We start from the raw sequence: 23463 nt of genomic DNA, 5'->3' as shown, positions 1-23463 counted from the left end.
CGATAATGTCCTTCTTTATATCCATAAAAACTCAGTTTAGCTGGCGCGCTTCAGTCAATAATCCACCCAGTTTCCCCCCCATCAAAATGCATACAAAATGAATCCCAAACTGTACTAATAAACTTTTCCAAACAAGTCAAACAACGTTTTTAATCAATCCTTAGGTACCCTAATACATAAATAAATGATCAAATTTAAGACGGAGAATCGTTATTGTCTTTACCGGAGAAAAATACCAAAGAATGCACTCTCTTCCACGCGCTTGGAAACACTACAGCCAAAATGGGAGCCACCTAGAAAAACAAAAATTTCTGGCTAATTTTTCCAATAACCAGCATGAAACTCTTTCTAGACTGTTGACATCTAGTTGAAGCCCTAGGAACTGCAATCTGGGAGGATTTCGCCTTGTAATAAAAGTGACAGCCATTGAAAACAGTGGTAGGCTGAATTTCTTTAGGGGGGGTGGGTTGTCCTCGGGGTTTTGCCTGCCATATCAGTTCTGTTATACTCACAGACATAATTTTAACAGTTTTAGAAACGTTAGAGTGTTTTCTATCCAAGTCTACCAATTATATGCATATCCAGGCTTCTGGGCCTGAGTAACAGGCAGTTTACTTTGGGCACACTTTTCATCCGGATGTGAAAATACTGCCACCTACCAAAGAGAGGTTAAATATTGAACTTTAATTGGTTAATTTATTGCTCGGTTATCATTTGGCTCATGTAAATAATTCACATCCCCATAGTGTTTACATTCTGTCATGTAAATGTTGTAGCTACATAAAACGATTACACAATCGATTTGTAAAAATACAGTCTTGCTATTTTCTATATTACCATGCTGATGACTTCAAGTTGTATTGGATTACTTTGTATCTGTTGAAGATGCTGAATATCTGTTGTTTAGTATATTTACAACATTTAGTTTGTGTTTCTTTTTGTTCTGTGAAGTAAGTTCATTTAAAAGTTGTGATTTGGTTCATGTAGATACATTTCAGTGTTGTTTAACACACAGTAACCAAAACCTGATCTAATTTGCATATTCATACTGTTTGCCACAACTGCTTGCCAGAAGCCATTTTTTTGGTAAGGGAGAACAGAAAGAAAGGAAAAGGGAAAGCTTATTTAGGGGATGAGGATTTATATAGGCCCAATGTAGGGTACATCTCAATCAAAAAAGAAAAACATTCCGGTGCTCCTCAACCCTGAACTGTGTAATTGCTGGCAATTCTTACTAATATGTTGAATATTTTTCGTTGTGCTCCAATATTTCTTTGTGCTCCTACATTTTTCAACTTAGGAGCACATGTGCTCCTTGTAAAAAATGTCAGCGTAGAGCTCTGCCGATGTGGGCCCAGTGGAGATTCTATCTAGACTGACCTTTTCTGCCATAAGAGTTTCCCATGTTGTACGTAGTGCCGTCTGGTTCAGTGTGGGGATGAGCAGTGGCCACATTCACAGCAATAAACTTTGTCCAGTCCACCTGTAGTAGAATAACAGGTCAGATAAAGTACACAGCTGTTTGTCAGGTCAGGTGTCTGAGAGGCCCAGTCCACCATCAATGTGTCAGCAGATAGCCTAGCAAGGAGTAGAGGGAGTTTGACCAGAAAGTCAAACACAGATCACATTATGTTCTCAATTTCCTACTGTTCCTCCAATTAAAATTACAAAAAATATGTATTATATAATCAGGGTTGGAATGACAGGGGGCCTTGTCATCCCCATAACAAATCAGGTGCACTCCATGAGAATGAAAATACCAATGTGAGCCCCCACACAAAGATATTGACGTTGGACACCCCAAAGAGAATCATTCAGAAAGTATTCAGACCCCTTGACTTTTTCAATATTTTGTTACGTTACAGCCTTATTCTAAATTTGCTTAAATAAATAAAAAATCCTCATCAATCTACACACCATAACCCATTATGGCAAAGGGAAAACATGTTGAAATTGAGCTCAGGTGTATCCTGCTTCTATTGATCATCCTTCAGATGTTTCTACAACTTGATTGGAGTCCACCTGTGGTAAATTCAATTGATTGGACATGATTTGGAAAAAGACACACCTGTCTATATAAGGTCCCACAGTTGACAGTGTATGCCAGAACAAAAACCAAGCCATCGGTCGTAGGAATTGTCCATTGAGCTCCGAGACAGGATTGTGTCGAGGCACAGATCCGGGGAATGGTACCAAAACATTTCTGCAGCATTGAAAGTCCCCAAGAACACAGTGGCCTCCATAATTTTTAAATGGAAGATGGAGAAGTTTGGATCCACCAAGACTCTGTCTAGAACTGGCTGCAAGGCCAAACTGAGCAATCGGGGGAAAAGGGCCATGGTCAGGGAGGTCTCTACGGTGAAGCATGGTGGTGGCAGCATCATGCTGTGGGGATGTTTTTCAGCGGCATTGGCTGGGAGACTATTCAGGATCGAGGGAAAGATGAACGGAGTAAAGTACAGAGAGATCCTTGAATGGAACCTGCTCAGGACCTCAGACTGGGGATTAAGGTTCACCTTCCAACAAGACTACGACCTTAAGCACACAGCCAAGACAAGGCAGGAGTGGCTTCAAGGCAAGTCTCTGAATGTCCTTGAGTGGCCCACCCAGACCCCAGACTTGAATCCGATCAAACATTTCTAGAGAGACCTGAAAATAGCTGTGCAGCAACATTCCCCATCCAAGCTGTCAGAGCTTGAGAGGATCTGCAGAGAAGAATGGGAGAAACTCCCCAAATACTTCAACCAAGTACTGAGTAAAGGTCCTGAATACTTATGTAAATGAAATATTTAATAAAAATGTTGAATACATTTGGGGTATTGTTTTGTTGATGAGACGGGAAGAAAACTATTTAATCGATTTTAGAATAAGGCTGTAACATAACAAAGTGAAGGAGGCTCAAAACAATCACACTGTATATTTCAAACACTGCATAAGTTACGTATGTCAGCACATTTGTGCAAGGGTGTGATTGTGAAATGTGTCTGGTCACTGAGCTCATTGTTTTCTTTGGCTGTCTCTTATCTCCTATTATTATGTCATCACTGTACCTTATCCTGTGTCTCCAGGCTCTCTGGGTCCACCCTGTACATGTAGTTGGTCTCAGTGCTGACAAAGCAGTCTCCCTTGTACTTTACAAAGCTAACACTGGCATTGTCTGTTGCCTCTGCAGGGAGAAAACAGAATGTAGAAATTACACATTCTAAAGGCATCTTGTTGCTGCTGATATTTCTTAATTTTCCTTTCTGGTGTAGGCCTACACAAAAGAAATGAGTGAGTGACATTACATTTTTGGAAAAACTCTCTTTATAAACCTTGTTAATGAATATAGTCTGTGCATGGCTTGCATGGTCAATTAAAGATTCATGTTGCTTTCAAACAGTCATATTACTTGCAAAAAGTTGTGCTGCTTGCAAAGACTCCTATTGCTGTATGCAAACTCTGGAGAGGAGAGGAAATTGTTTTTTCATGACTATTTCAGAATAAGCAAACTCAATTCAAATATGAATTCCTACATGAAATGTGCCTCTGTTCATAATGTAACTCAAGCTTGTATGCGACCCGGGAGACCTGATGGAGGCCTCAGGGGCTTGGCTACAATCCAAGGTTATGTCAAATTTAAATGTGGGGACTGGGGGGAAGAAGGGACACCACGGTCCACAGACCAGCTTGAGTTACAGATGGAAGAGAGGCACATCTCATTTAGGAATTCTTCATTGAATTAATTTTACTTGCTCTGAATTAGTCCTGAAAAAACAATCTTCAATAAAGTACATTCTTTGTCACATTCTTCACTGTTAAATAGAACAGATCAGCAGAATCTGGAAACCACACTAGAATTGGCACCACCATCTCCACCAAGGTTACATTTGAGATTACAACATGAAATAGCACTGCGATAGTGACAATAGGCAGGTTTCCATTGACCCAGGTTTATTCGACAAAAGCAATGTCGCGAAAAAAATATAATAATGTGTAATGGAAATGGCAAATATAGAAGAAATTCTCTAAAGATTGATAACATTGTCATCCCTTCGACGGGTGTATTTTTTTTTTGTATTTTTTAATGCAACAAATGATGGAAACCGATTTTTTTTCAACTATAAAAATAATGTTTCTTTGCAGGACAAGGATTGTCCTGACTTGCATATATTGATGGTGAAACTTGCCAGCCAACCGGAAAAACAAGTCGAAGCAATTCAGGAATTCTTGTAAGTTTCACCATGACATGGATGTGGCGATACATTGGCACATGAGAATTATTAGAACATGGCAAATATTTGTAAATTATTGAATTCTATCCATGCTTTCTTTTGCTGGCTACCTGAGACATGAAACAGATAGGAGGGAGGGCATACAGGCTACCTAGGCAGGTAGCCTAGTTAGAGCGTTAGTTAGCGCGTTGGACTAGTAACCGAAAGGTTGAATCCCTGAGCTGAGAAAGTAAAAAAAAAATCTGTTAAATCTGCCCCTGAACACGGCAATTAACCCACTGTTCCTAGGCCGTCATTGAAAATAAGAATTTGTATTCTTAACTGACTTGCCTAGCTAGATAAAGGTAAAACAATAACAAATAAAATACAGGCTGTCACCAACTTATTAACACCTAAATGGGTAATGGAAACATTTCAACCACTACAATTTTATTCAACACCAGATTTTTACAAAAACTTTTTTTCACCTCCAGCTGTTCTTGACCAAGATAGTCAAATGGAAACGCACCCTAGCAGGCAATTGTTGCACATCTTTTCTATGCAAACTTTGTAAATGTCCCAACCAAAAAATTATAAAATCACTGGACAAGTTAACGCTACTTGACCAGAAGTATGTGGACACCTGCTCATTGAACATCTCTTTCAAAAATCATGGCCATTGATTTGGAGTTGGTCTCCCCTTTGCTGCTATAACAGCCTCCACTCTTCTGGGAAGGCTTTCCACTAGATGTTGGAACATTGCTGCGAGGAGTTGCTTCCATTCAGCCACAAGAGCATTAGTGATGTCTGGCACTGATGTTGGGCGATTAGGCCTGGCTCACAGTCAGCCTTCCAATTCATCCAAAAGGTGCTCAATGGGGTTTAGGTCAGGGCTCTGTGCAGGCCAATCAAGTTCTTCCACACCGATCTCGACAAACCATTTATGTATGGACCTCCATTTTTGCACAGGGGTATTGTCATGCTGAAACAAGAAAGGGCATTCGCCAAACTGATGGAAGCAGAGAATCGCTAGAATGTCATTGAATGCTTTCACGTTAAGGAATCCCTTCACTGGAACAAAGGGTCCTTGCCTGAAACAGCCCCAGAAAAGTATTCCTCCTCCACCAAACTTTAAAGTTGTCACTATGCTTTCAGGCAGGTAGTGTTCTCCTGGAATCCGCCAAACCCAGATTTGTCTGTCGGACTGCCAGAAGGTAAAGTTTGATTCAGCAATCCAAAGAACGTGTTTTCATTTCTCCAGAGTCCAATGGTGGCGAGCTTTACACCACTCCAGCCGATGTTTGGCATTGCGCATGGGGATCTAATGCTTGTGTGCAGCTGCTAGGCCATGGAAACCCATTTCATGAAGCTCCTGAAAAACAGTTATTGTGCTGGTGTTGCTTCCAGAGGCAGTTTGAAACTCGGTAGTGAGTGTTGCAACTGAGGACAGACGATTTTTACGCACTGCAGCATTTGGCGATCCCGTTCTGTGAGCTTGTGTGGCCTGCCACTTCATGGCTGAGCTGTTGCCCCTTACCGTACTGTCAACTATATTATATGATTACAGATTTGTAAATACAGAGCACATCCATGCAGAGAACCATGCACAGACAGAATGCAACTTTCTCCAACAGGAGCAAAATAAGCTTGCTATGTAACATCATGGTGGTCTCTCGTATACGTACATATATACTGTCACGCCCTGACCATAGAGAACCTTTTATTCTCTATGTTGGTTAGGTCGGGGTGTTACTAGGGTGGGTTATCTAGGTTATTGTATGTCTATGTTGGCCTGGTATGATTCCCAATCAGAGGCAGCTGTTTATCGTTGTCTCTGGTCCCCAGTCCGGAGCTTCCGGCGACGGTCCCCAGTCCGGAGCCTCCTGAGATGGTCCGCAGTCCGGAACCTCCCGAGACGGTCCACGGTCCGGAATCTCCTGAGACGGTCCACGGTCCGGAACCTCCTGAGACGGTCCACGGTCCGGAACCTCCTGAGACGGTCCACTGTCCGGAACCTCCTGCAACGGTCCACTGTCCGGAACCTCCAGCTCCAGGGCAGGAGCCTTCCTCTGCGCCAATGCCCAGTCCGAGCACGCCGTCCAGTCCAGCTCCATGGCAGGAGCCCTTCTCTGCGCCGATGCCTAGTCCAGGCACGGCGTACAGTCCCGCTCCATGGCAGGAGCCTTCCTCGGCGCCGATGTCCAGTCCAGCCACGGCGTCCAGTCCCGCTCCAAGGCCGGAGCCTTCCTCTGCGCCGGTGCCCTGTCCAGGCACGGCGGTCAACTCAGCTCCATGGCCGAAGCGCCTTCGGGCCGGTGCCCAGTCCGGGTGCGGCGTACAACCCAGCTCCATGGCCAGGGCCCTCCTCTTCTACCCGGCTCCATATCCGCGAGCGGAGTGGGTACTTCGCCCTGACTGGAGCCGCCCCCGACGTTAGATGCCCACCCGGACCCTCCCCTATTGAGTCAGGTTTTGCGGCCGGAGTCCGCACCTTTGGGGGGGGGGGGGGTACTGTCACGCCCTGACCATAGAGAGCCTTTTATTCTCTATGTTGGTTAGGTCGGGGTGTGACTAGGGTGGGTTATCTAGGTTATTGTATGGCTATGTTGGCCTGGTATGATTCCCAATCAGAGGCAGCTGTTTATCGTTGTCTCTGATTGGGGATCATATTTAGGCAGCCATTTCCCCACTGTGTTTTGTGGGATCTTGTTTTGAGTTAGTACATTTAGAACCTCTAATATTACGGTTCGTTGTTGGTTTCCTTATGTTTTTGTAAGTTTCACTATAATAAATTTGTGGAACTCAGAGCACGCTGTGCCTTGGTCCGACATTCATTCTAACGATCGTGTCATATACAATAGAAGGGTTTATTTATAGTTTATTTATTTAACCTTTATTTAATCAGGGAGTCATACTGAGACCAAGGTCTCTTTTACAGAAAATACACATAAAAAATGCAAGCAGAAATAAAAACAAACACATTCATTAGTAATAAGGTCGTCAATCAGCTTTCTGAATCGCCCTAGAGGCACCAGAACATTGAAGATTGTTCCACAAATAAGGTGCAAGAAAACTGAAAGCTGATTTATCTAACTCAGTAGAGACCAAAGGAATATCCAGAGTTAGCCATCCCTGAGACCGGGTGTGGTAACTCGTATGTCTAAAGTTTAGTTATAATGTTAGGTAAAGTTGGAGTTTTTGTAAAAGTGAAAACATAGCAATGTATCAACCTACATGACATCAGAGATGGCCAACCAACTTTCTGGTAAAGATTGCAGTGATGAGTACTAATATTGACGCCCGGAATAAAGCGCAGTGTGCTTGTCACGCCCTGACCAGAGTTTGCTTTCTATGTTTTATGTTTTGCTTGGTCAGGGTGTGATCTGTGTGGGCATTCAATGTTGTTTGTCTGGTTTGTCTATTTCTGTGTTTGGCCTGATATGGTTCTCAATCAGAGACAGGTGTTTTGCGTTGTCTCTGATTGGGAACCATATTTAGGTAGCCTGTTTTGTATTGTGGGTTGTGGGTTATTGTCTATGTTATGTTGCATGTTAGCACATTGTTTATATAGCGGTCACGTTTGTCTTGTTTGTTTTGTTTTGTAAGTTTGTTTAAGTGTTCTTCATTAAAGATAGAAGAATGGATCCAAACCGCGCTTCTTACGACGATTGTGACAGTGCTATGAAACTCCATCTAATGGCTTTAATAAAGTGGCAGCTGCATTCATATATAATGAACAAAAATATAAACTCAACAACTTCTAATAATTTTACTGAGTTACAGTTCATATAAGGAAATCAGTCACCTGAAATAAATAAATTAGGCCCTAATCTATGGATTTCACATGACTTGGCAAGGGTGTAGCCATTGCCCCACCCACTGGGGAGCCAAGCCCAGCCAAGAAGAATTAGTTTATCCACACAAAAGGGCTTTATTACGGGAAAAAATACTCCTCAGCTTCCGCCCCCTCAGAAGATCCCGCAAGTTAAGAAACCGGATGTGGACGTCCTGGGCTTGCCTGGTTACATGTGGTCTGTGGTTGTGAGTCTGGTTGGAAGTACTGCCAAGTCCTCAAAAACGACATTTTTTGAGGACCAACATAATTAGAAGAGTAAACAAATATGGTAGAGAAATGAACACTCACTTCTCTGGCAATTGAGGCGGATAATTTTAGAAAGAGAGGGTCCAGATTGTCTAGCCCAGCTGATTTGTAGGGGTCCAGATTTTGCAACTCTTTCAGAACATAAGCTATCTGGATTTGGGTGAAGGAGAAATGGGGGAGGCGTGGGCAAGTTGCTGTGTGGAGTGCAGGGCTGTTGACAGGGATAGGGGTAGCCAGGTGGAAAGCATGGCCAGCCATAGAAAAATGCTTATTGAAATTCTCAATTGCACTGCATCTCAGTTCAAGAAGCGTCTCTACAGTCCCTGGTTCGATTCTAGGCTGTATCACATCCGGCCGCGATTGGGAGTCCCATTGGGTGGCGTACAATTGGCCCAGCTTTGTCCGGGTTTGGCCGGGGCAGGCCGTCATGGTAAATAAGAATTTCTTATTAACTGACTTGACTAGTTAAATAAAGTTATTTTTTTATCACATTTGAAATGATAAACCGGGTAGTTTAGCTCCTGGATGCTAAGTGGCTGAAAGCCGTGGTATACCAGACAATGTAAACCAGGTGGTTCGAGCCCTGAATGCTGATTGACTGACAGGCATGGTATATCAGACTGTATACCACGGATATGACAAAACATGTATTTTTACTGCTCTAAATATGTTGGTAACCAGTTTATAATAGCAATAAGGCAACTCAAGGGGTTGTGATATATGGACAATGTACCACGGCTAAGGGCTGTGCCCAGGCACTCTGCATTGCGTCGTGCTTTAGAACAGTCCTTAGCCGGGGTTTATTGGCCGTTTACCACACCCCCTTGCGCCTAATTTCTTAAATATATTTGTTTACTCTTCTAATTATGTTGGTAACCTGTTCAAAATAACAATAATGCACATCAGGGGTTTGTGGTATATGATCAATATACCACGGCTAAGGGCAGTATCCAGGCACTCCACATTGCGTCGTCCCTCAGAACAGCCCTTAGCTGTGGTATATTCAGGCCCCCAGTGTCTGGTCCCCAGCGTGAAGTCACGAGTTCTGCTGGTCAACTACTACGTAGCAACCTAGCGGTGCCAAAAGCCGTGGTCTGCCCTAGAAAGCCTATGTAAATTACAGAACGGCCAAACCCAAAAAATGTTGACGTTGTTTTGGGCTCTAAATTTTGTTTATTATGATCAAGTGATGATCAAGATTATTGAATTAAATAGTGATCACTCTGACTACTACAATTGTTATCACACAGGACCACAAGCTGACAATCATGGGCCGGCAAGCTACGGGGAGGCTCCCAGGCAGGATGAAAATGACTACATCAACCATCAAACCTCTCTTTTGACCGACTGGGTTTAAACATATTCCTCCATTACATTTATTTGAATTTATTCATCTGTATTTTTTTTTTTGCTGATTGAGGGTAATTGTTATTGCTTGGATAACCGTATGTACTATTATGTATTGATATTTTTATTACTTTATATGTGGTGCGCACTGCACAGAAAACCAGAATAATTATAGTAAGAATCATTGTAATGTTTGTTTAACAACGTGCCAATTAATCCCCCAACTGTCGATTTGACAAACTAAAAGTATATGCTTCAGAGGGGATATAATGACAATGCTGTTACCGTAATAATAAAAGTTACTAGGTGTAAGTGCAACTGTAAAGTGTTGCTCAATGGATCATTCGTAAAGCTGCTTGGCTTATATCCACCCACTCTCCACTCTCTCAGTGACTGTGACTAACCTGGCATTTCGAAGCGAGAGAGGAAACGCATGAAGAAGTTCTTGCAGGGGTCGGGAATGGCCACCGTGCCAAACTCTGACACCATGATGCGGTCCCTCTCGCTGTTCTTCTTGTAGGCATCACTCTGCAGGAAGCGACTCCTATAGGTCACCTTGCCATCCTCAATCTTAAACTGGTGCAGCATGGCCATCCCATCAAACCAGTGGTTGTAGCTAAAGAATAAATGACAGTGGGGATAGGTTAGGGCAAGAGAAAGGGTAAAAGGTTAGGGCTACGTCAGGGTTAGTTGACAGAACAGGACAGTGGTGATATATTTGTCATGAATAAACTGGAAGTGGATTCATCATGTATCCATATACTGTAGCGTGGTTCTAGATCTGTTTGTATTTACTTGGCTGTTGTCCATAGCACTTTAGGCGTTGGCAAGACAGAACAAACAAGTCAGAGAACAGGCTAACATCCTCATATTTTTGTTGTTAAATGTAAAATAGTTTGGTGGTCAAATGCTAAACAGGATAGGTTAATTCTTGTTATTCCAATGTGTAGCCTACTTGTGCTTCTTTTTGTTCAATTCTACTGGTCTAATGGCTGTTGATCTAAGTTGTTCCAATAAAATTGGCTAAAGGTGTGACTCACTGTTGGTTTCCGAACTCAAACTTCCCCGGGCCGTTGCGGAGGAGGTTGCCTCGGATCCAGGTTGGGATGGTCCCACGCACCTCTGTGGCGATGGGCTCTGGGGTCTCCTCCACGGACCGCACCAGAGGGGCGATAGACTCCAGACCCTTCAGCTCTAGCTGGTTACACTTATTGATCTCCTTTGGCTTGGCATCACTAGACGGTGTGGTGGTCTCATCTGCACAAAAAAAAATAGATCATTTTTTATACATTTTTGTATCTCTTGAATCTCTAGGCTATCTAGAGGCTGCTGCCCTATGAGTGAGTCCTACGACACACAAACCGAACCAGATTGTTGACCAGACCATGCTCATACAAACCATGTGGAAACATCCTGTTTTTAGAAAATAGGTCATGAATATGGACTTTCGATATGTCAAACTGTTCATTCATGGTTAGATTTATCCTAGTTTTACAAACAGCTGTGGTTTCGGGTGTTGTTTTACCCAGTATATAGGTAAAGGCAAAGCATAATAGCCCATCAATCTCATATCTGCCCTGCATCGTACTTAATGTACATAGCCTCACAAAATGATTGGTTCCACTTTACTACAACTAGAAGATATAAAGGTATGAATCCCCTACGTCGTATCACGACATATACCAAAGGTATTCATATTGGAATTGTTTTTAAATGAGATTTGTTTAGTCAACTGGTTTTAGTTTTTTGTATGCAATATGTAATGCACATGTCTCACCTTCTCTGTCCAATGATTTCCCCATCTACTGCATCCTATAGACTCTAGAACATCTGTTTGCCCACATAGTCCATATGCACCAGCACAGTATGTTAAAAGTTTGAGGGTGAACAGAATGTTAACACAGAGCAAATACATACACAGAAGGTGAGATAAAGGCTAAAGGGGTTGATGCATGTGAAGGCACATGACTTTTACACACACTCATTAATTACTATGAATTATAAATATATAATTAACTGTTTGGACTTGGCCAGAGATTATTGCTCTGATTGGCGTCAGTAAATACACTACCAGTCCAACGTTTTAGAACACCTACTCATTCAAGTGTTTTTCTTTATTGTCTTCACTATTATTCTACAATGTAGAAAATAGTAAAAAAAAAAAAAAAAAAAAACCTTGAGTGAGTAGGTGTTCTAAAAATTTTGACCGGAGGTGTACATCTTAGTTCACAACATAAGGCATCAGCCACAACCCTGTTTATACACCAAGTAGATGAATCCTCACCACAAATACACTACATTGGCAAAAGTATGTGGACACCTGCTCGTCAAACATCTCATTCCAAAATCATGGGCATAAATATGGAGTTGGTCCCCCTTTGCTGCTATAACAGCCTCCACTCTTCTGGGAAGGCTTTCCAGTAGATCTTGGAACATTGCTGTGGGGACTTGCTTCCATTCAGCCACAAGAGCATTAGTGAGGTCAGGCACTGATGTTGGGAGATGAGGCCTGGCTCGCAGTCAGTGTTCCAATTCATCCCAAAGGTATTTTTTTATTTAACCTTTATTTATCTAGGCAAGTCAGTTAAGAACAAATTCTTATTTACAATGACGGCCTACCCCGGCCAAACCCTAACCCGGACTATACTGGGAAAATTGTGCTCCGGCCTATAAGCCTGGTTGTGATACTACCTGGAATCGAACCAGGGTCTGAAGTGACACCTCTAGCACTGAGATGTAGTGCCTTAGACCACTGTGCCACTTGGGAGCTTAAGATTGTTCTTAATATTTGTGATGTGCTAGTGTGCTTACTTTTGCTCTTTGTATTTACAATTTACTATTCTATTATTATTCTGTCTTATTTTTGATTGCATTGATTGGGATGAATGAAATTGGTGCTGACGAGACCAGGAGTCCCTTAAAGGAATCACAGGTGAACAGAGATTCTGAAGAGGAGTCTGACGAGTTTGAAGATTCTGGGGATAGCAGCTTGGATGAAGAATACATTCCTTCATTTTGTGTGAGGTATGTATATCATTCTATGCCTTTAGCCATTTATGTGCTTCTTATGCTACGTCTTAAAAATGATTTATCCACATTATTTTCTATGTATTAAAACAGAAGGGGTGGATCACTCCATCCACAGCTGTGCATTGATAGACTACCGGTCATCAGTGTGGAAGAGACAGTGCATGACTCCCTCCTTTTAGAAGACTCTTCTGCCACAGGCACCTCCATCCACAAACACACCTCCAACCACAGACACGCCTGACCCACATCAAGTGATTTGCGAGGATGACATCATTGACAAGCATGTATCCATCACTTATGAAGACAGTTTAATACATCTGACAAACTTTCTTGTGCCCATACCACAACCGGGGAAGAGGTGAAGATTGCCATGCCCTTCCACCCTTTGAGGTCCACATCCGTTTGAGAGGCACAGCAAGCATCTTTGAATGGGTGAGTTAACCCAATCCTAACATGGGTTTGTTGTACTTCTCTATCTATATGCATACAATGAAGGATGTCACAGACGTGTATCTTTGAACTTCCTATGGTATTTAAACGTTGGTTGGCATCCACCCAAATAAGGAGGCATGCGCAAATGTACATGTATGTGTGAAAAAAAAGCTGTAACTTGGTAACAGTACAGTGCCTTCGGAAAGTATTCAGAGGCCTTGACTTTTTCCACCATTTTGTTAGGTTACAGCCTTATTAAAAAAAAAATGTTAATGTTCCTCACTCAATACTCCATAATGACAAACCCCAAAAAGATTTTTATACATTTTTGCTAATTTAGAACCATTATTCAGTACTTTGTTGAAGCACCTTTGGAAGTGATTACAGCCTGGAGTCTTCTTGGGTATGACGCTACAAGCTTGGTACACCTGTATTTGAGGAGTTTCTCCCATTCTTCTCTGCAGATCTTCTCAAGGTCTGTGAGGTTGGATGGTGTTAGATTCTGGGTTAGAACTTGGAACATTGTTATACTCAGAAGGATAGTATCTAAGGAGTGATAGAGACTGGTTTTTACATCAGAAGTTATTGGTTATCTGTAGGATCTAGATGGCTTTGGAATGTGTTGGGTGGATGGGAGGAAGTCACAGGATTGCTATAGGGGATACGGGTGGAGATCTTTAGATTAGGCATCAAGGGGGTTGAGGTCAGGTCAGATCCCCTTAAGGGAGAAACAATGGTTAATTACCCTATCAGTTCGTCTTCCTGTCGAACCATAAAATATGTAAGGATTGGAGAGCAGGATGAGTGCCTAAATTGGAGTATATATACTTGTGGTGGTGAAAACATTTTTGTCAGTTTTGTCTGAATGCAGCTGTATTGACCCTCTCGGCAGAATAAACTTGGTTAAGCTTTCATGGAGCGTTGCTGCACAGCTATTTTCAGGTCTCTCCAAAAATGTTCGATCGGGTTCAAGTCCGTGCTCTGGCATCGCCACTCAAGGACATTCAGAGACTTGTCCTGAAGCCACTCCTGGTTTGTCTTGGCTGTGTGCTTAGGGTTGTTGTCCTGTTGGAAGGTGAACCTTCGCCCCAGTCTGAGGTCCTGAGCGCTCTGGAGCAGGTTTTCATCAAGGATCTTTCTGTACTTTGCTCCGTTCATCTTTGCCTCAATCCTGACTAGTGTCCCAGTCCCTGCCGCTGAAAAACATCCCCACTGCATGATGCTGCCAGCACCATGCTTCAACTTTGGGAGGGTTCTAGGTTTCGTCCAGAACAAAGGGTTTAATCTTGATTTCATCAGACCAGATAATCTTGTTTCTCTTGGTCTGAGTCTTTAGGTGCCTTTTGGCAAACTCCAAGCATGCTGTTATGTTCCTTTTACTGAAGAGTGGCTTCCGTCTGGCCATTCTAATATAAAGGCCTGATTGGTGGAGTGCTGCAGAGAGTATTCTCCTTCTGGAAGGTTCTCCCATCTCCACAGAGGAACTCTAGAGCTCTGTCAGAGTGACCATCGGGTTCTTGGTCACCTCCCTGACCAAGGCCCTTCTCTCCAGATGAATCAGTTTGGCCTGGCGGACTGGCTGGCATAGTAAAGGATGGGATGAAATTACCATTGATCTAATGTTGTGCAGAGGGCCTACAGTGCCAGACCCTTTTCGTCGGTTTACTTTGCTCCGTAAACATGGCCTTACTTTTGAGTGTACATTACTTCATTAAAGGCCCACCATGATCACATGACTACCCCATTCAATTTGCCAAGCAGATTCTCCTAAAAGGCTCTTCAAAAAAAGTGACATCACACATCCCAAATTGAAAACTAATCATTGGTTTGGAAGACAAAATAAGAGTGACAACGTGATTCTAGTCTATTGAAACAAAACAGAGCAGACCCTCCCCTTCATCAACCTCCTTGCTGCACACCTGAACCTTATTTTGATTTAGATTGTGATCAGTGGTGTACATGTGAGGTCATTTGAATAGGGAGATCATGTGATGACAGTGGGCCTTTAAACAGTTAGTTCAGATAAAATCTATAGAGGTCCTTTCACAGCTAGATCCATTGATCCACCTATGCTTCTACATCTTACCCGGACCACCTGTCAGACATAGCTCTATTAAAATATATTGTTTGCCTCTTTACCCTCCTCTAATCCTCCCATCCCTGTGTTCAGGGATGTATTTTATGTCTGGGCTGACTCACAAATCTTTTATTTCTTGTTAGGTGACATGTGGCACAAGGTTCTGGATCAAAGGTGTTTTTAATCTGGTTAAATTCTGAGTTTATTTTTTAGCCATTTATCAGTTGACCATTTTTCTTTGTAGCCAAGGGTTAACTTGCGTTTGATCATGTTCACATTGCATCTTAACTCCTGAAAGCTGGAATCAGCGAGACCTCTGTGACCCCCAGGACACAACTCTTGTTATTAAATTTGTAACGAAACCCAACACTTATTGTACCTTTTTTTCTCACTTCACTTTTTGAGTCGAGTTGATCCAATACTAATGATGATGATGCTTGTTCAGTAGAACATACAAAAATCGTTGTCCCTGCTACCACAACTGTGTATCTACAACTAGCTTGCAGCTGACTACTCTGCTGTTTACATTCCAGCTCTCACCCGCACGCTCATGCGTGCTCCCTCATACCCAAGCACTCTCTCGCATCACAACCATAGACTGTACAGTCGTGGCTAAAAGTTTGGAGAATGACACAAATATTAATTTCCACAAAGTTTGCTGCGTCAGTGTCTTTAGATATTTTTGGCAGATGTTACTATGGAATACTGAAGTATAATTATAGGCATTTCATAAGTGTCAAAGGCTTTTATTGACAATTACATGAAGTTGATGCAAAGAGTCAATATTTGCAGTGTTGACCCTTCTTTTTCAAGACCTCTGCAATCTGCCTTGGAATGCAATCAATTCACTTCTGGGCCACATCCTGACTGATGGCAGCCCATTCTTGCATAATCAATGCTTGGAGTTTTTCAGAATTTGTGGGTTTTTGTTTGTCCACCCGCCTCTTGAGGATTGACCACAAGTTCTCAATGGGATTAAGGTCTGGGGAGTTTCCTGGCTATGGACCCAAAATATCAATGTTTTGTTCCCCAAGCCACTTAGTTATCACTTTTGCCTTATGGCAAGGTGCTCCATCATGCTGGAAAAGGCATTGTTCGTCACCAAACTGTTCCTGGATGGTTGGGAGAAGTTGCTCTTGGAGGATGTGCCGGTTACCATCCTTTATTCATGGCTGTGTTCTTAGGCAAAATTGTGAGTGAGCCCACTTCCTTGGCTGAGAAGCAACCACACACATGAATGGTCTCAGGATGCTTTACTGTTGACATGACACAGGACTGATGGTAGTGCTCACCTTGTCTTCTCTGGACATGCTTTTTCCGGATGCCCCAAACAATCGGAAAGGGGATTCATCAGAGAAAATGACTTTACCCCAGTCCTCAGCAGTCCAATCCCTGTACCTTTGCAGAATATCAGTCTGTCCCTGATGTTTTTCCTGGAGAGAAGTGGCTTCTTTGCTGCCCTTCTTGACACCAGGGCATCCCCCAAAAGTATTCGCCTCACTGTGCGTGCAGATGCACTCACACCTGCCTGCTGCCATTCCTGAGCAAGCTCTGTACTGGTGGTGCCCCGATCCCGCAGCTGAATCAACTTTAGGAGACGGTCCTGGCGCTTGCTGGACTTTCTTGGGCGCCCTGAAGCCTGCTTCACAACAATTGAACCGCTCTCCTTGAAGTTCTTGATGATCCGATAAATGGTTGATTTAGGTGCAATCTTAAAGGCAGCAATATCCTTGCTTGTGAAGCCCTTTTTGTGCAAAGCAATGATGACGGCACGTGTTTCCTTGCAGGTAACCATGTTTGACAGAGAAAGAACAATGATTCCAAGCACCACACTCCTTTTGAAGCTTCCAGTCTGTTATTTGAACTCAATCAGCATGACAGAGTGATCCCCAGCCTTGTCCTCGTCAACACTCACACCTGTGTTAAAGAGAAAATCACTGACATGATGTCAGCTGGTCCTTTTGTGGCAGGGCTGAAATGCAGTGGAAATGTTTTGGGGGGATTCAGTTCATTTGCATGGCAAAGAGGGACTTTGCAATTAATTGCTATTCATCTGATCACTCTTCATAACATTCTGGAGTATATGCAAATTGCCATCGTACAAACTGAGGCAGCAGACTTTGTGAAAATTAAACTGAAAAATTAGGCTGTATATATAAACAACACAAGAAGCAGGGGGAAGCCTGGAGTCAAGGACGACTCGCTAATTACCACTTGAAATATGTCATTGAGTTATTTTGTCTAGGGGTAGATATGTGTTCTATATCCCAGTTGAAAACTCCTCTGGAATATCGATACTATAACCTAATAATTTCACTGTCTTATGTCTTATTTCACTCCCATGTCTCCTTGTATAGCAAGGCTTGGAGTAACTTCTCATTTACCTGCATAGACCTGGCACAAGTCATTGGTGTTTAAACTTGTACTGGGAGAAAAGTTCAGTGATGACACTTTTGGGTGAGAAATAAACTATCAAACTTTAGAATCTTTGATATGTCATGGTGTGCTTAGTAAGAAGGTTTTTGATGTCCTGAAGATGCACCTGGCAGGTGTTTGTGTGTGGAGAATGCAAACTGAGAGAGAGGTTGTTTTTCTGTTGACAGAAAGTGACATGATGCCATACTAATGCCATGCCAATAAGTGTCTGGCAACGGACACTCTTTGGGCATAACACTAGTATGTCATCATGCCACACGCTTTGAGAATCCTAGTGCCCAGGGTGGAACCCAGTATACTGTGAATGGGGATCAGGAAAAGTGTCCCTGATTCTCCAAACACAGCAACTGGGGATGACAACTCGGTTTCCTGAGTTGCAATTTAGATGTTGGCCACTAGATGGCAGCAGTGTATGTGTAACGTTTTAGACTGCTCCAATAAACCATTGTATTTCTGTTCAAAATGTTGTCTCAAGACTGCCCAAATGTACCAAATTTGTTTATTAATAACTTGAGGGGGAATTGAACACACAACCCTAGGTTTGCAAGTACCACTACCACCTGAGCCACATCATCACAAACCACTTGATGTCTCAATGTACTCCATTAGTGTATTGTGCATTGTTTTTCTTCATGGTGATGGAACGTCTACAGGTACAAACCTAGATGACCAGCATATGTACACTACAGTAATGTACATTTACATTAAAAACTTCTTAGGGCTAGGCCCCTTTTTTCTCAATTTCCACCTGACTTGACATGCCCAAAGTAAACTGCCTGTTGCCAAGGCCCTTAATTATATGCATATAATTGGTACCATTGGAAAGAAAACACTTTAAAGTTTGTAGAAATGTTAAAATAATGTAGGAGACTATAACACAATAGATATGGTAGGAGAAAATCCAAATCATTTTTTTTTTAGAGACCATGCTCTTACAATGGAAAGTATAGGGGCAAACTGAATTCTAGCTCCCAGGATGCAATTCCTATGGCTTCCACAGGGAGTCAGCAGTCTATGTTCAAGGTTTCAGGCTTGTAACTTCCAAAACGAATAAGAAATATGAGTTTTAGTACAGAGACACAGTCTTGGAAATTCGTGTTTGGGCGCGCAATGAAGACAAGACGCAACTGCTAAAATCGGTTTCCTATTGAACATACTTCTTTCCGTAAGAGATATTATAGTTTGATTACATTTTACGGTATCTGTGGAGTTAATAGAAATGTATTTTGACTTGTTGAAACAAAGTTTAGCGGTAGTTTTTTGGATTCCTTTCTCTGCATGTTGAACGAGTGTAATACTCAAATCGATGGCGCTAACTAAACTGACTTTTTGGGATATAAAGAAGGATTTTATCTAACATAACAACACTACGTTATAACTGGGACCCTTTGGATGACAAACCAGAGGAAGATTTTCAAAAAGTAAGTGAATATTTAATAGCTATTTGTGAATTTATGAAACCTGTGCCGTTGGAAAAATATTTTGATGTGGGGCGCCATCCTCAAACAATCGCATGGCATGCTTTCGCTGTAATGGCTACCGTAAATCGGACTGTGCAGTTTGATTAACAAGAATGTAAGCTTTCAACCGATATAAGACACTTGTATGTACCTAAATATTTAATATCCATAATTGTTATGATTATTTATTTGCATTGCGTGCCCTCCAGTTTCACCGGAAGTCGTCCCGCTAATGGGACGCCCAGCCCAAACAGGTGGTTTGTAAGGATGGTAAATTAATACTGCAGAAAAATGGTTGTTTTCTATGTCATTTGATCAAGAAAAATATTTAATTTGATGTGGATGTTTTGGGTCTTTGCACATAACTTGATGTAAATGTATCAGGACAGGGGTTGTTCTTTCTGGATTCCATGAGAATGACGGTTGCTGGGAAAGGGACAGGGCAACAACTCTTACAATTCACTTATTGAAACCTGCAATATACTGTTCTTAATTATACAACTATCTTTTTTGCAGAAGCAGAGAAGCTGAAAAAAAGTTTTCCCGGCTACAGACATCTATAGCCTATTGGTCCACTAATACAGGACTAGGGGGATACTGGCAGGTAACTTTTTCTATTTGACTGGCTACTCCACATGCTTGTGGAAAAATGAAATGAGGCTTCAGCCTACTCGGTGACACCCACAGAATACAACAATTTAATTTGAATACCAATGTCAATTCGGATATTATAATATTTTAATAACGTGCACATCCCTATATTCTGTTCTATCAACAGATTAAAGTGTACCATAAGACAGTGTTTACAACATATACAGTGCCTTCAGAAAGTATTCATACCCCGTGACTTATTCCACATTTTGTTGCGTTACAGCCTGACTTTTGTCTCCCAAGGTGGCTTAGCAGTTCAGACGTCTTTTTCTGTTCCGTATTGTCGTGTCCTGTATATATATATATTTACACCTTTCTTCGCATATCTTTTATTTATTTTATTATCCAAGAACTCAACTACAAAAGCTTTCCTGCAAAAGCTTTCCTGCAACCCGCTCCACCAATTACAAAAAAGTATTATTTACCTCAATCTGAAAATCCATCGTGGAAGCTAGCCAGGGGCTAATTCAGAAGCTAGCCTGAAAGCTAACCAGAAGCTACTCCGATAGCTAGCCAGAAGCTAATCTGTAGCTGCCCCGAAATTAGCCGGTTTGCTGGCTAGCGTTGGTGTTTCAGCTGCCCACGTTTTGTGGTCATCAGCTATTCCTTTAGCTCGATAATCTACCGGCACTTTTGTGCAACGCGACTCGGACCGGAGCATTCCGGGACTTTTTTTTCTCTCAGTTTCCCCGGATTCCAGCCGCAGGCTCTGGACACTTGCACCTTGATCTCGCAGCTAGCTAGCTGCAAACCGTATGACTATTGGCTTACGTCGACCCCGGAGCAAACTCAAATCATTCTGGAGCTAGCCAGCTGAGGAGTTCCATCAGCCATTCCTGGGTACAGTCACCTATCCGGACCCGTTTCTTTTGTTGTTGCTGCAGATACGGAGCCCCTCCGGGCCTTCACGACTGACTGCCGCGACTGACTGCCGACGTTATCTGCCCAAGGGATTTATCCAGCTGGCACCTCCGTCCCGACGTTACCTGAACGCTCATCTGGGGCCCGCTAATCGTTAGCTGTCTTATCGGCTGCTATCTGAATAAGTATATCGGACAACTATTATTATTATTATTATTTATTTATTTTATTTTTTTCCTTGGGTCACTATATCTATTTTGCCAATTTGGATTGATCCCCTCTACCACACGGAACCCCACTAACCTACCGACGGAAACGCACGAGGTATCTACAAACAGACCTCCATCCTATGCTGCTACCGATAGCCATATACCCGGCCAGCTGTCTGGATCGCCACGACCCCAACCAACCTCTACTCACTGGACCCTTATTGATCACTCGATTAACATGCCTCTCCTTAATGTAAATATGCCTTGTCCATTGCTGTTCTGGTTAGTGTTTATTGGCTTATTTCACTGTAGAGATTCTAGCCCTGCTCACTATACCTTATCCAACCTTTCAGTTCCACCACCCACATATGCGATGACATCACCTGGTTTCAATGATGTTTCTAGAGACAATATCTCTCTCATCATCACTCAATACCTAGGTTTACCTCCACTGTATTCACATCCTACCATACCTTTGTCTGTACATTATTCCTTTAAACTATTTTATCGCCCCCAGAAACTTCCTTTTACTCTCTGCTCTAGTAGCTCTAGGCGACCAATTCTCATAGCTTTTAGCCGTACCCTTATCCTACTCCTCCTCTGTTCCTCTGGTGATGTAGAGGTGAATCCAGGCCCTGCAGTACCTAGCTCCACTCCTATTCCCCAGGCGCTCTCTTTTGATGACTTCTGTAACCGTAATAGCCTTGGCTTCATGCATGTTAACATTAGAAGCCTCCTCCCTAAGTTTGTTTTGTTCACTGCTTTAGCACACTCTGCAAACCCGGATGTTTTAGCCGTGTCTGAATCCTGGCTTAGAAAGACCACCAAAAATTCAGACATTTTCATCCCCAATTACAAGATTTTCAGACAAGATAGAACGGCCAAAGGGGGCGGTGTTGCAATCTACTGCAAAGACTGCCTGCAGAGTTCTGTTTTACTATCCAGGTCTGTTCCCAAACAATTTGAACTTCTACTTTTAAAAATCCACCTCTCTAAAAACAAGTCTCTCACCGTTGCCGCCTGCTATAGACCACCCTCTGCCCCCAGCTGTGCTCTGGACACTATATGTGAACTGATTGCCCCCCATCTATCTTCAGAGCTCGTGCTGCTAGGCGACCTAAATTTGAACATGCTCAACACCCCAGCCACCCTACAATCTAAGCTTGATGCCCTCAATCTCACACAAATTATCAATGAACCTACCAGGTACCACCCCAATTCCGTAAACACGGGTACCCTCATAGATATCATCCTAACAAACTTGCCCTCCAAATACACCTCTGCTGTTTTCAACCAAGATCTCAGCGATCACTGCCTCATTGCCTGCATCCGTAATGGGTCAGCGGTCAAACGACCTCCACTCATCACTGTCAAACGCTCCCTGAAACACTTCAGCGAGCAGGCCTTTCTAATCGACCTGGCCGGGGTATCCTGGAAGGATATTGATCTCATCCCGTCAGTAGAGGATGCCTGGTCATTTTTTTTAAATGCCTTCCTCACCATCTTGAATAAGCATGCCCCATTCAAGAAATTTAGAACCAGGAACAGATATAGCCCTTGGTTCTCTCCTGACCTGACTGCCCTTAACCAACAGAAAAACATCCTATGGCGTTCTGCATTAGCATCGAACAGCCCCCGTGATATGCAACTTTTCAGGGAAGCCAGAAACCATTATACACAGGCAGTTAGAACAGCCAAGGCTAGCTTTTTCAAGCAGAAATTTGCTTCCTGCAACACAAATTCAAAAAAGTTCTGGGACACCGTAAAGTCCATGGAGAATAAGAACACCTCCTCCCAGCTTCCAACCGCTCTGAAGATAGGAAACACTGTCACCACCGACAAATCCACTATAATTGAGAATTTCAATAAGCATTTTTCTACGGCTGGCCATGCTTTCCACCTGGCTACCCCTACCCCGGACAACAGCACTGCCCTCCCCTCTGCTACTCGCCCAAGCCTTCCCCATTTCTCTTTCTCCCAAATACAGTCAGCTGATGTTCTAAATGAGCTGCAAAATCTGGACCCTTACAAATCAGCCGGGCTAGATAATCTGGACCCTTTCTTTCTAAAACTATCTGCTGAAATTGTTGCCACCCCTATTACTAGCCTCTTCAACCTCTCTTTCGTGTCGTCTGAGATCCCCAAAGATTGGAAAGCAGCTGCGGTTATCCCCCTCTTCAAAGGGGGGGACACTCTTGACCCTAACTGCTACAGACCTATATCTATCCTACCCTGCCTTTCTAAGGTCTTCGAAAGCCAAGTCAACAAACAGATTACCGACCATTTCGAATCCCACCACACCTTCTCCGCTATGCAATCTGGTTTCAGAGCTGGTCATGGGTGCACCTCAGCCACGCTCAAGGTCATAAACGATATCGTAACCGCCATCGATAGGAAACAATACTGTGCAGCCGTATTCATTGACCTGGCCAAGGCTTTTGACTCTGTCAATCACCACATCCTCATCGGCAGACTCGACAGCCTTGGTTTCTCTAATGATTGCCTCGCCTGGTTCACCAACTACTTCTCTGATCGAGTTCAGTGTGTCAAATCGGAGGGTCTGTTGTCCGGGCCTCAGGCAGTCTCTATGGGGGTGCCACAGGGTTCAATTCTTGGACCGACTCTCTTCTCTGTATACATCAATGATGTCGCTCTTGCTGCTGGT

General features: G+C 42.9%; 1 protein-coding gene across 3 annotated transcripts in view; it reads right to left on the bottom strand.

Moving 5' to 3' along the window:
• Positions 1-23463, bottom strand: part of LOC139536842 (carotenoid-cleaving dioxygenase, mitochondrial-like) — a 99705-nt gene that overhangs the window by 62902 nt on the left and 13340 nt on the right. For 2 of the 3 annotated variants that reach the window (XM_071337498.1, XM_071337496.1), the window contains exons 2-5: positions 10683-10899; positions 10047-10258; positions 3051-3166; positions 1381-1483 (exon numbers count right to left, since the gene is read on the bottom strand). In XM_071337498.1, coding sequence (XP_071193599.1) covers positions 1381-1483; positions 3051-3166; positions 10047-10236 — 409 coding nt within the window. In that variant the 5' untranslated portion in view covers positions 10237-10258; positions 10683-10899. The remainder of the gene's footprint in view (positions 1-1380; positions 1484-3050; positions 3167-10046; positions 10259-10682; positions 10900-23463) is intronic. The other variant, XM_071337497.1, reaches the window with a different exon arrangement.

This window comes from Salvelinus alpinus, chromosome 13, assembly GCF_045679555.1.
Source record: "Salvelinus alpinus chromosome 13, SLU_Salpinus.1, whole genome shotgun sequence".
Taxonomy (NCBI): domain Eukaryota; kingdom Metazoa; phylum Chordata; class Actinopteri; order Salmoniformes; family Salmonidae; genus Salvelinus; species Salvelinus alpinus.
This window is presented reverse-complemented; position numbering and strand designations above follow the sequence as displayed.